A 13,275-nucleotide genomic window follows, 5' to 3' on the forward strand; every position below is an offset into this window, starting at 1 on the left:
CATGTTTGTATATGAAAATACTTATTGTGGCGTGTAACTCTATAATAATAATAATAATGTGTAATGCTAATTTTTACCAACATTTACATTTCCATACACTTAATTATTTCAAACCTATTAATTAAAAATCTTTCAAATCTATCAAAACAAAATAAATTATTATCAAGATGAATATTTTTTTTTCACTTATAAGATAGTACTTAGAAAGGATATCAAAACAATTAGGAATCTTTGAAATCCATCTAAACAAATTAAACAAATAATTCCCTAAAAGCAAAATCAAACACAACCCTAACAATTAACATATCTATCTTTTAAATGATTTATTTTAGTATTTCATCTTTTTGAAGGATTTTCCTATTAAATCTTTTTTTTTTGGAATGTATTGAATTTTGAATCTTGATTGGTGATGTTGTATGGTAAATTAATTTTCTGATTTTATTTTATCAAAATCGCAATAAAAAGCCCAATCACTAAGAGCCCACTAAATTTGAAGCTATTAAGAAAAGGATTTCAATCTGATCCAAATTTTAGGCCCAACATCGCAAACGACTACCACTTCTCTCTCTACGAACTTCTCACTCCACCACCGGCGTTCCTCTCCAGATTTCTCAAAAACCCACGAAGCGCCGCCGCCTGAGGTAAATACCAATTCCTCTCTCCTTGTTTCTTCGGAGCGATCTAATATTTAATTCCTTTATTTGTTCAAAATTTATTGTTTTTGTTTATCAATTTCATCTCACGAAATCAAACCAATAAGGTGTGATATATAATTGACGGGAGTATCACGCCGTTGAAATTTCTGGAAACGTTCATCGCATATTTGAGAGAAATCAGAACAATTGAGTGGGAAATTCGATTAGCCTCGCTGGATTGATCTGCAATTCATTTGTGTAGAACTCGATTTTGTTTTTCCGATAGATGTAGAAAGCTCATAATTGAAATGCATTTTATATACATTGAGGAATTATGAGCTCTCTCTCACTAAATACTACCTCAAAAGGGCACACTATGTTTAGCGACTATCATTGATCAGTTTAGTGTGTTCATCCGTTCAAATTGTACGCAACATTTTCTGGTATATTGAATTGATTTACTTTTTATACTATTTCAGGACTAAATCATGGATGTCGATATGCAGAATATCAAAAAATGGGTGATCTTTTACCCAATTTATATAAATTCGAAGAAAACCCTAGCCGAGGGACGGAGAATCAATGCAAGCAAAGCATGTGAAAACCCTACGTGCACGGAGGTTTACGATTGCATTGCTCACCTGAAAATCCCTTGTGTGATTGAGGTATCTGATTAGTTTTTTGTTGGTGTTAATTCATCTTGTGGGGTTTAAATTGGATTGGTTTCTAGATGGTTTGACTGGATATTAATTTCACATTAGAGTGAGAAGGCATACCCTCGGGATTTTATGCAAAGAGGTAGAGTGAGAGTGATGTTGAAAAAGGAAGATGGGAGCTTCTACAATCCAGCTATTTCTTCAAGTAAGTAGCCCACCCTTCAGTTTTGTTGTGTGTTTGCACCAATTTTGCGTACCTTCGTTATGGAGTTTTCTGCCTAATATGGAATGTGGGATGATAGTCTAACATGGTCTAGAGGTCTATGATATGCTTGATAATTATGATATACTTCATTAACATTCACGAGAAGTTTACTTGTGGCGTGTCACTAACTCACTGGTCGTGTGCGTGCTCTCACCATGTTGATTGTATACACTTGCGTTTGAAACAGAAAATCCCTTTTTGAAAGTGCTTGTTGAATACTCGTGAAAGGACTTAGGCAGCAAGGACATTAGGCACATTTAAATTTTAAAGAGATTGTAACGTTTGTCTAGCTCTAACAATGAATATGCTTTGAGGATATGTAATTACCCATTTTCATTAGGAATATGTGGTTGCCTATTTGGAGTATCATAGTTTCTAAATGAGCTGTTTTATCGCTCTGCCCATATGGCACGTTTATTTTTTTACCATGACCGACAGACTGGGTACTTGATTGAGTTGGTGCAATTGACGAACCAATTTTCTTCATAATTCAAAGTAGTTGCTGTGGAAATTGTAAACCAAACCAACCACAGCTATTTCAAGTTCTCAACACAATTTCAAAGCAAATTTCTAATGCAAAAGCGGTTTCTTCCTTTGTCCTGACTCATTGAATAGAAGAGAGGTGTTTGCTCTTGCTCTTGTGCCTCTTCTGCCACTGTTGTCTGGATTATTAGGCGTTCATGTCATATAATTTCGAAGTAATGCCTCGTATTATGTTGTTGTTGTGTGTGTTTCTCTTTTGGTGATTGGTTACTTTCATTGCTACCATGATCTCAGTCCTGGACTTGCTAAAATCCATTTGCTTGGTGTGTTGCAGGGAAGCAACTAATGCTTCATGTTGCAGAGCTGGTTCCTCGACACCCGGGTCGAACGAAGAAACAGGAGGCTGCCACGTCAGCCGCTGCCGGTTCTTCTAAATCTGGAAAGGGTGGAAAGAAGAAGCGGTAGAACGTAGTATGGCTTGGCCGATGCGATGCTGCAAACTCCCCATGCTGTTATGAGATATTGTTGGAGATGGTGTTGTACTTTTTAATGGCGGATTGTTCAAATGGCAATTTGTAGCTAACTAAATTACATGTTTATTAGTACTTTGAAAGAAAGAAAGAAAAAAAAAGAACAATAAACTAATTGTACTTTTTACATTGCCAATATCTTGACTTTTGATATTTTTCCAAATATATTGTGAACACCAACAAAATATTTTTGCCTCTTATTTACAGTCTCTCGTTTAGGCTTTCATATGGACCTAAAAAATTAATAATATTATTGTGGCCTTTTAAGTAACCTGAAATATTGAGAATATATAATTCATTACATAAATCCAATGATTATGGTTTATTGTTCACATTTTAGCACAAGATGTTTTTAAAACAACCATATAAAAGGTTAATAATTTTTAAATTTTCTTTCTTTTGGTCCGAGATTTAAGGAGAATAAGATTGTAGTGTAAATGTGTGTAAATGCGTGTGTGGCCACATTGTTTGTAGTGTAAAATTATTACCAAAAAAGGAAATGCACCACTTTCGGTGGGTCAGCCCAAAAAGGAATACGCACCACTTTCGGTGGGACGGAGAGAGTAATAAATTGTGGATCTGCTCATTGCGTTATTTGACTATACTAATATTGATTGGGTTAGTCCTATTTAACAATGAAATTGCCCAAAATTGTATGTGTGTGGGCCAAAAGATAATATGATTAATATTTTAGATAATAATGAAATTATCGTAACTGTGTGCATGTGTTGATCTAGTGATAATATGGTAAGAGGATCCACAGTAGGAAGCTCCTTAAAGGAGCTCTTTAATTTTATTTTCTATTTTATTTTTATTTTAAATATATTTATAAACTAAATTAAACATTAAATTTTATTAAAATTAAAACTTAATATTGAATTTAACAACGATAATAAAAAAACAATAAAAAGTATATTAAAAAATTAAAAACATAACAAAAGTTCTAAATAAAATTAAATAATATCACCACAACAAGCCGTTCTGCGTTAAAAATTCAAATGTAAGCACATTATATTATGGATGAGTGAAGATTGGGTCTCTCTCTTTCTCTTTTCCCGCCCCGAGCTCGCAACTCAGTGCCTCGCGTGCAGTGGCGGAGCTACATCTTAATTTTCAAAATTACTTCTAAACACATTATATTATGTATAATAAAAAATTAAATTAAATTTTGTCTCACTAAAAATAAAAAATGTAGGGGCAAAATTTTTGCCCCCTTGTTGTCGGGGGCCTAGCTCCGCCCCGTGCACCCTCGGGAAGCAATCCAGGGTTCGTGCCCGCTCTGCTAGCCCTTTTGTGGATGCTCTAAGTTCGTGACATTGTCGTGCAATCTTTAAAAATGTTTACTTTTTATTTATAAAAATAAAATAAATAGCCCAAAATTGGGATGAAGAGCCCAAACTCAAATTTCTAAAGCCCAATTCGAAATTAGAATATTAGGGCCAACTTTCCAAAATTAAAATTACCCTTAGTAGAGTTTCTTCTCTCTTTCAACGATTCTCTTACACACGTCCACCGGCTTTCCCCTCTTTCTAGTGTCGTCCACAAAAACCCACGAAACGACGCATTCTGAGGTAAAATCCTAGTCGCTTCTCTCATGTTTTCCTGTTTCGGTTCTTGAATTCACCGGTGCGTTGTCTGCGGATGCATTATTTCCTCGTTGATGATGTTTCTGTTTACTATTTCTTAGCTGGATTTTTTTACATTAACTCTCGGAGAATTAATCGGTAGACTGACTTTGTATTTGATAACAAATATGTGAGATTTCTTCACCCCACAATATTGGTGGTGTTTAGGTTTTTGTTGATCTCCAGCTTTCTTAGCTGGATTACTTGTTGTTGTTTGTTCAGCTCGTTATGTTTTGAATATTGTTGAAATGTTTTGAAAGAAATGGATAGTACTTTAGATGTCGTGATTTTACCGAACTGGATGTGTATTGTTTTCTGTTTGGATTCACTGAATTGATAATCAATTGAAACGTTAGTCAAGTAATTTATACCGTAAGTTTTTTTTGTTTTGGTTTTGTTTTGGGTGATAGAAGAATTTTGATGGAATAATAGCTGGATCTTTGTTGTTAGAATTAATACTTGTATATAATACAATTATTCAAACAAGCATATATGTATTACTCTTGAGAGTTGATTGATTCGTGTATGAAATTGTAGGGGAGGCGACAGAAATCATCTGAAATACCGGGAACAAGTGATAAAGAAAAATTTATTTGTGTACCTTTTATTTCATTGGTTCACCGGCTTTGATCCATGGGCACCCCGGAAACAACTAGAGAGCCTTGCCCGGATCGTATCCTTGATGACGTAGGTGGTGCTTTTGGGATGGGGGCTGTTGGTGGTGCAGCCTTCCATTTCTTGAAGGGAATCTATAACTCCCCGAAAGGCGAGCGTTTGGCTGGGGGTTCTCAAGCAGTTCGCATGAATGCTCCTCGTGTTGGTGGCAGTTTTGCAGTATGGGGTGGGCTCTTTTCCACCTTCGACTGTACAATGGTGTACATGCGGCAAAAAGAGGATCCTTGGAACTCGATCATAGCAGGTGCAGCGACGGGGGGCTTTCTGCAGATGCGTCAGGGAATGGGTGCTGCTTCCCGGTCAGCGTTATTTGGTGGTGTTTTACTTGCTTTGATTGAGGGAGCTGGGATAATGATAAACAAAGTGGTGAGCGCACCGCAGAACTTACCTCCCATGGAGGACCCTCTTCCGAATGTGGCTGGTATGCCCGGATACCCCGGGCAAATGCCTGGATACCCTGGGCAGATGCCTGGTCAACCTCCCATAAGTATTGACAGCATGGGTGCGGGATCTTCTTCTTCGTCTCCATCACCTTCATCATCACCATCTTCTTCTTCATGGTTTGGAGGTCCTTTTTGGCGCGAAGGAGGAGACAGTACCCAGTGAGGGAAGTAAGACGAAGGTCTTGGAGAGCTTTGATGCTCCAAATCCTCCATCTTTCGAGTACAAATGATGAAGAAGGGAATATCTGGTGAGTGAGGTATTATCTATAGTTTTCATTTAGCATCTATGACATGGAACTGTTAATTGATTGGTTTTGATCTCGCATTGTTGCATTAGTCACGGTAGGCGGCTCCAATACTTGTTTTAGTTTCATATTCAGTTTTTTATTAACATTGCAAGATTCCATTATCATATATCGGTGAGACCTTCTGGTCTGGTGTGCCTAAAGTTTGTTCGATTGTGTTATAGTCATTAGATAGTGATGAACTCTGAAAATTTGAAATCCACACCGAATCAGATTCAGTATGAATGTTATATGCTAGTTCATATGTCTAACGTAATTGGTATTCTTATTGTATCAAATAACGTAATTCAGTTTTGGTACTCGTAATTCTTGTGTCTGAAACATCTATATGATGGCAATTGTAAGACGCCCGCCCACACATAAATGTAAAACTGCTGAAATGCTATTAAAATGACTGGTTCAAGAATAATGGCTTTAGGTGCAAAATGTGAAAACTTCTTAGGAAGATGACTTAATAGAAGACTGAAACCAAACTCAAACATAACCGAGTGTAACAGCTCCCTTCATCAACTATGACTAAGAATACTTTTGTTTTTGATTGAGAAACTCGTGTTCAGCAGTTTGGTGCAGCTTGAGTTCCAATTGTAGTATAAGGATGTATAACCTTGAAGAGACCATTATTTTCTCTTGCAATTTTTGTCTAGTATTCGGTTTCAAACATGGTTTCCTATAGAAGTATGCTATTGTGATGTATCTTGATCTTCTTGTGTGACTCCGTAGGATTATCCGCTGATGGCAGTCGGGCTAAGCATTCGGATCTACGCGAGCTTGGAGATTGCTCATAAGAGTACCTGAAATTTGTAATAAAAGCTATATCTCTGTCCTTCTGGTTTTTGACCATCTAGATTCGTCTCTTTATAGGCATTTTGTTGTATGAATCTAAAACGCTTTAATTTATGAATTAGATGCTTGTAGTGCCTTATAAGCCTGTCATAGACTCATAATATATTGCAATTAGACATATGTTTGTGATCCTATTACATGGAAATTATATAGCATGTTGCCCCATTTTTGTTCATGATCTAGCTTTTTTAACTCGCTCGAGAATTGTTGCACTTTTTTTTTTCCTTTTTCTTTTTTCGAGAGAAAATTATTGCACTTTTGATCCATCATTGTTTGCCTGCTCACAATGTTATAATGTCTCAGTTTCCTGATTTATTCTTCCTACTATTGTGCCCTTACTTTCTTTTCTCATTTCCCTTGAAAAACATTTTTTTTTCATCATTTATTATTTATTTTATTTTATTTCCCTTGAAATACTTGTCTTTTGAATTACCTTGAGTTATAGGATGCTACTTTTTCGTACCATTTTGAAGTACACTAGTTGAATAATACCGGATGAGATGCTTTTATTAAAATTGGGAAAATATTTTTATAGGATGTTTAATTTTATAGGAGGTTAGATTGATTAGTTTTATGAGGAGTATATTTATCAATAATCCTCAACAATCCAACCTTTTAATAAAATATTATTTCTCTCTCTTTTCACAACTTTAATCCAAATTTTATACTTTATCAACAACCCATTACAACCTACACATTTTTTATTTTTCTATTACATATTATATTTTTTAATAACCACTTGCCAAATGGCACCTTTTCATTTGATTAAAAAGGTTGTTGTATAGGTTATCGGTTGTGAAAGTTACAATATTTTATTATTTTTTTCTGTTAAGATATTTTGTCTTATATACATGATCGGTTGTTGAAGTTGTGAATAAAGGTAATGTGTGATGGTGGGGAGCATAAATTGATGTGTGGGTTGGGTATGAAGAGAATCTTCCTTAAATTCAAAATTATGTCCTTTTCACTGATGATTATTACAATTAAATCACTTATACAATGGAAATAATATTTAAAATTTTAAAATACATATTGAGTACTTTTATTAACGAAAGGAAAAAAAAAATGAATTAACAACTAACAGCACAATAACAACTATTGATTAGTTATATCATCAAGGAGCATAGCAAAGCACATCAATAAAGATTTTACTTGCAAGATAAATCAAAAACAGATATAGTTTTCGATTAATTTTATTGTTCATTGGTTGATAGAAATCTTCTTTAAATATTATGTGTTTTCTTGTTAGTTCGGCAAGCAGCTCTAAAAGTTTTAGTACTTGAAGCGACTAAATATGATGCAATGCCGAAAAAAAACAGTGCATGCATATATAAAATATAAACAAGCTATTTTGGGACAACCCAATAAGAAAACCAAACCATTAATAATGGGACGGATGGAGTACTATATATAGATTTGATAACAAATTATGTTGTTTAATATTTTTTAGTATATATATTAGTAAAAAATTGGGGTTCTCAAATTTTTGGGCCCAATATCGTCCGCCCTTAGAGCAAGCCCTGTTGTATTATAGTAAGCAACTATATATGTGGATATAGTTTTCGATTACTTTTATTGTTCATTGGTTGATAGAAATATTCTTTAAATATTATGTGTTTACTTGTTAGTTCGGCAAGCAGCTCTAAAAGTTTTAGTACTCGAAGCGACTAAATATGGTGCAATGCCGAAAAGAAACACAGTGCATGTATATATAAAATATAAACAGGCCATTTTGGGCCCAGTACCGTCCGCACTCAGGGCCAGCCCTATTGTATTATAGTAAGCAACTATATATGTGGATATAGTTTTCGATTACTTTTATTGTTCATTGGTTGATAGAAATCTTCTTTAAATATTATGTGTTTTTTTTGTTAGTTTGGCAATGGAGGGACGCACAAGATGAGCTTTTGAATGGAAATGCTACGGAAGAACAACTAACGCTGATGAATTAGGGTGACGGCTGAAAACAACTTAGACAATGCAATTCAGCTTGCGACTCAAATCAATGAGCAATTTCATGAAGCACAAATGCAGTCGATGGCAGTCCGCCAGCAACGAGACTGGGCCACCATCAGTTGATGGATCTCATTCGGGCATACCTGATGCGCTCGGAGCGCGAGATAGCGGTGATTGTGAACATACGAAGGTGGAAATATATTTACCACGAAGGTGGAAATATATTTACCACATTTTCATTTTACCCATAGTAATACTGCAAGGGAGAGTTTCTCGACCAATATTTGTAGTCACTCTCCCAAGATTCCCTCATTCCAAAATTAAGTGGCAAAACCCCCACATATTTGCAGTCACTCTCCCCGCTGAAGGAAATATACATTTGGATATAGTTTTCGATTACTTTTATTGTTCATTGGTTGATAGAAATATTCTTTAAATATTACTCCCTTCGTCCCATTACAAGTGGCTCAAAACTTTTCGGCACGAGAATTAAGAAGAAGGTATAAATGTGTTAAAAGTGGTAGGGTCCACACTTTTTGAAGGGTTAAACTTTGTCATTTGTGGAAATAGGCCACTTATAGTGGAACCGCCCAAAATGGAATATAGGCCACTTTTAATGGGACGGAGGGAGTATGCATTTTCTTGTTTGTTCGGCAAGCAGCTCTAAAAGTTTTAGTACTCAAAGCGACTAAATATGGTGCAATGCCGAAAAGAAACAATGCATGCATATATAAAATATAAACAGGCCATTTTGGGACAGCCCAACAAGAAAACCAGACCATTAATAATGGGACGGAGGGAGTACTATATATAGATTTGATAATAAATTATGTTGTTTAATAGTATTTTTTAGTATATACATTAGTAAAAAATTGGGGTCCTCAAATTTTTGGACCCAGTATCGTCCGCCCTCAGAGCAAGCCATGTTGTACTATAGTAAGCAACTACATATGTGGATATAGTTTTCAATTACTTGTATTGTTCATTATAGAAATCTTCTTTAAATATTATGTGTTTTCTTGTTAGTTTGGCAAACAACTCTAAAAGTTTTAGTACTGGAAGCGACTAAATACGGTACAGTGGCGAAAAAAAACAGTGCATGCATATAGAAAAGTCTCCCTAAGAGTCAAGTAGTTGTTGATCTCGAAAAAGGTAGGTGGAGATAAGCTCAACTTGACTTCTTTTAATTGTGTTTTATGCTAACAATAGCCATGATTGTCTTGTAAGTGTTGAAGGTATCATCGCTACGCCAGAAAGTCTGATTGATATGTTGGAATCTGAACCCAACATTATCAATTTGCGATTTGTAACGTATTTGGTCGTGGATGACGCAGGATGTTAGACATGGGTTTTGAGTCTCATATTCAAAAAATTTATGATCAGGTCTGCTAGGATTGCCAAACATCGTACTGGAGTGAGGCATGGTCGAAGGAGCTCGAGCAACTTGCTCAGAGAACTCTTATTGATCCATTTGAAGTAATGCCTCTATTTTTATGCTTTATAACCAATAAATGATATTTTTTAATTGTTCTTCCGCTTCCTTCTCTTAAAAGGTAATTATTGGCTGACAAGATGTGAAAGCCAATCATGGAATTTGCTAGCATGTTTGTGTTGTATTTGAGGATGAAAAATACAAGAATTATGGTCAAATATGTGCTATGTTTAAGTTAGTTTTTAATGTTTGAAATTTATGTATCGTGTTTGATTTACTTTAATTATATCACAAATGCAGATTAGTGGAATTGCTAGAGGACATGAAGTTTGGCTGCCAAATTTTCATTTTTATGGAAACTATAGAATCATGTCTTCAGATTTTCGGGGAGCTCAGATTCAATTTTTGGCCAAGAATAATTATTCATGAAGACATGTATCAAGCTGATCGAGAATGGGTTTTGTCGGGATCACTGGGAAGAGTTAGTTAATGATTGCCACAGATGTCTCAGTTCGCCATCTAGGTATTTGTCATAGCATTTAGATCACGTTTGTTGGATAAATTCAAATATCACATAGAAGAGATTGTGGCAGGGCCTTCTGACTCATTTGAGCTTTGCAGATGTCAAGGATGTGAACTACGTCATTAATTATGGCTTTCCTGAATCTCTAGAGGATTATCTTCGCCGTATTACAATAGCTGGGAGAGTTAAAGGTGCTGCATACACTCTCTTCATTACTGCTGATGCTAGATTTTTTGAGGGCCTCGTTAATATCCTCAAAGAGGCCGGGCAGAAGGTAGATCCTATGCTGGTATCTATGAGACGTGATGCACATTCGCCCATAGATGAGGAGAAACCCAAGGTATCTATGGGACGCGATGCGTTTGCACCTTCGCCCAGGGATGTGAAGAAACCCAAGGTTTTTATGGACGCGATGGTAGCACCTTCGCCCAGGGATAAGAAGAAACCCAAGGTATCTAGGGGACACGATGCGTTTGCACCTTTGTCCAGCAGTGATGAGGAGAAACCCAAGGTATCTAGTGGACGCGATGCATTTGTACCTTCGTCCAGTAGTGATGAGGAGAAACCCAAGGTATCTATGGGACATCTATGGGACGCAATGCGTTTACACCTTCGCCCAAGTATGAGAAGAAACCCAAGGTTTCTATGGACGCGAAGGTTGCATCTTGGCCCAAGTATAATAAGAAACCCAAGGTATCTAGAGGACACAATGCATTTGCACCTTCTTCTAGTGATGAGGAGAAATCCAAGTTATCTATGGGACACGATGTGTTTGCAGCCTAAGGATGAGAAGAAACCCAAGGTTTCTATGGACGCGAAGGTTGCCCCTTGGCCCAGGGATAAGAAGAAACCCAAGGTATCTAAAGGACACGATGCGTTCGGACCTTTGTCCAGCAGTGATGAGGAGAAACCCAAAGTATCTATGGGACGCAATGGTCCAGTGATAAGAAGAAACCAAGGTATCTAGGGGACGCGATGTACCTCCGCCTCTAGGATAGCTTTACCTCTTCCATTTATGCTTACATATGTTGTTGAAGCAAGTGCTTTTACATTGTGTTTATTGAGAGGTTGCTAAGATATTGGACTTGCATTACGAATTTTCACACATCAGCGTGTTTGATACAAAGTCTTTTAGGTTAAGATGTGTTGAAATTTTGGATTATTATCTTTTACGGATTTCAAATCTTGTATATTGAATGTTAATTAGTTATTTAAACTTTAGAAAATACATTGTGTATTTATTTCGATTATTTGGTTATACCCGAAACCGAACCGAAATATTTCAATTCAGTTTTATTCGATTTTAGGCATGTTCGGTTCGGATTTAATATTAATTACAAGTTTTTGGTGAATTTGTTTAAAAAGAGGTGTCATATATTTGAGTAACAAAAGGTTCCTCTACTCATAGTTCAATACTAGTAATTTTTTTAGAGACATTGCTAGTGCATAAATATCAACTTTTATACAAATAGTACATGAAAAATAATACTTCCATCTATACATATATTGCATTTATATCAATCAACAATGGTAAATAGTCTAGACTAACACTTAGAGTGTGAGGTTAGAAATTGATGGTGTTTGCCTTGTGGTGTAACATCTTCAAAAGGTGTGTAGTTTGGTATCAATTTCACAAAGTTGTGTAGTGTTAGGCATTTCCACTAATTTTATCCATACGAATCAATTGTTTATGTTATTGGATAGCGAGTTAGGGATATTTAAGATGGGTTAGGTTCAATGAAATCATGGCCTTATTTCTTCTCTCTTACATTTAGGCATTCTTCATTGAACTTTGGCTTATTTAAGATTATGTATTATTTCATAAATTTTAGGCTACTTCTTGAATATGAATCCAACCCAAGAAGAGAAAGTGCCGTTGTTGTCTATGTTACATATCTAGGAATGCACATACTCTTTAGGAATAGCATCAGAAACTTATTCGCAGCCAAAATATTTGTGTTTGAATTTTGAAAAACATGACTCATTACATGTGCATGTGTGTAGTGGTGTAATGCTAAGTGATTAATGTTTAAGATAAAAAAAAAATTAGATTCGAGCCTATCGTCACATGATTTTTAAAATTATTTGTTCATCAATAAGAAATTACTCATTGCTCTTGTCAAGTTTAGTTGGGAAGCGGAAGACTTCTTTTTCTTCAATTTGATGTTTTTAGAATGTTCATTTAAAGGCACATAATTACTGTAAATGAACTGATGAATGATGATACATAATTGATACATCGCAAAAGTGTAGGAAATTGGTTATTGAGTTGACCAATGTTTGGCTAATTTTTAAGTACCGCAAATATTTAATTTAACAAAATTAAATGGTACAGGATCAATCTACGTTTCGAGTAGATGATCGTAGTCTATTTACTTACTCAAAACTGATTTCCGGTGAATGAGAAATAAATAATCAAAATTGGGTACTTGAAATATGAAGTTATGGGAAAATGATAAGCATTAAAGAGATGTTAATGTCTATCCCACATTGATTTGTGAATGATAATTAAGAAATTATAGATGTTATTACATCAGTACATGTAATAAAATTGTATGCACAAGTGATGGGTTGCAAAGCCCACGCGCATGCTGCCGCAGTCGCTGTCCACCCGGCAACCGACGTCTCGGCCTTCGTCTTAGACTTAGATCTTGGCAATTGGTCTTTAGGTGGCCTTTGGGCCAAGCCTTAGCTCCCAATGACTTATAATTTTGGACCAAATGATTCTTGGCCCAAAAAAGAACGAAGCGTCTCGGCCTTGGTCTTAGACTTGGATCTTGGCAATTGGTCTTTGAGTGGCCTTTGGGCCAAGCCTTAGCTCCCAATGACTTATAATTTTGGACCAAATGATTCTTGGCCCAAAAAGGAACGAAGCCCAATCTGTTGGGCCCATGCGTGCACATA

At 35.9% G+C, this 13,275-nt stretch overlaps 2 protein-coding genes across 6 annotated transcripts; both read left to right on the forward strand.

The window, feature by feature from the left end:
* The first annotated feature begins 491 nt into the window (after positions 1-491).
* On the forward strand, positions 492-2,754 carry LOC131015469 (signal recognition particle 19 kDa protein). Its single transcript, XM_057943892.1, has 4 exons — positions 492-641; positions 1,115-1,300; positions 1,397-1,496; positions 2,374-2,754. The coding sequence occupies exons 2-4, from the start codon at positions 1,124-1,126 to the stop codon at positions 2,502-2,504; spliced, it is 408 nt and encodes a 135-aa protein (XP_057799875.1). The 5' UTR covers positions 492-641; positions 1,115-1,123; the 3' UTR covers positions 2,505-2,754.
* A 1,235-nt stretch (positions 2,755-3,989) lies between these two features.
* Positions 3,990-6,635, forward strand: LOC131015446 (mitochondrial import inner membrane translocase subunit TIM17-2-like). Of its 5 annotated transcripts, none has more exons than XR_009098501.1 (3): positions 3,990-4,140; positions 4,732-5,560; positions 6,338-6,635. XR_009098501.1 is itself a non-coding variant. In XM_057943855.1 (2 exons), the coding sequence occupies exon 2, from the start codon at positions 4,828-4,830 to the stop codon at positions 5,473-5,475; it is 648 nt and encodes a 215-aa protein (XP_057799838.1). In that variant the 5' UTR covers positions 3,996-4,140; positions 4,732-4,827; the 3' UTR covers positions 5,476-6,635. The 5 variants fall into 5 exon arrangements, 1 of the variants encoding a protein (XP_057799838.1); XR_009098503.1 differs by having other exon boundaries at positions 3,996-4,140; positions 4,732-5,569; XR_009098504.1 differs by having other exon boundaries at positions 4,084-4,195; positions 4,732-5,569.
* The last annotated feature ends 6,640 nt before the right edge of the window (positions 6,636-13,275 follow it).

Source organism: Salvia miltiorrhiza, chromosome 3 (assembly GCF_028751815.1).
Source record: "Salvia miltiorrhiza cultivar Shanhuang (shh) chromosome 3, IMPLAD_Smil_shh, whole genome shotgun sequence".
Lineage (NCBI taxonomy): Eukaryota > Viridiplantae > Streptophyta > Magnoliopsida > Lamiales > Lamiaceae > Salvia > Salvia miltiorrhiza.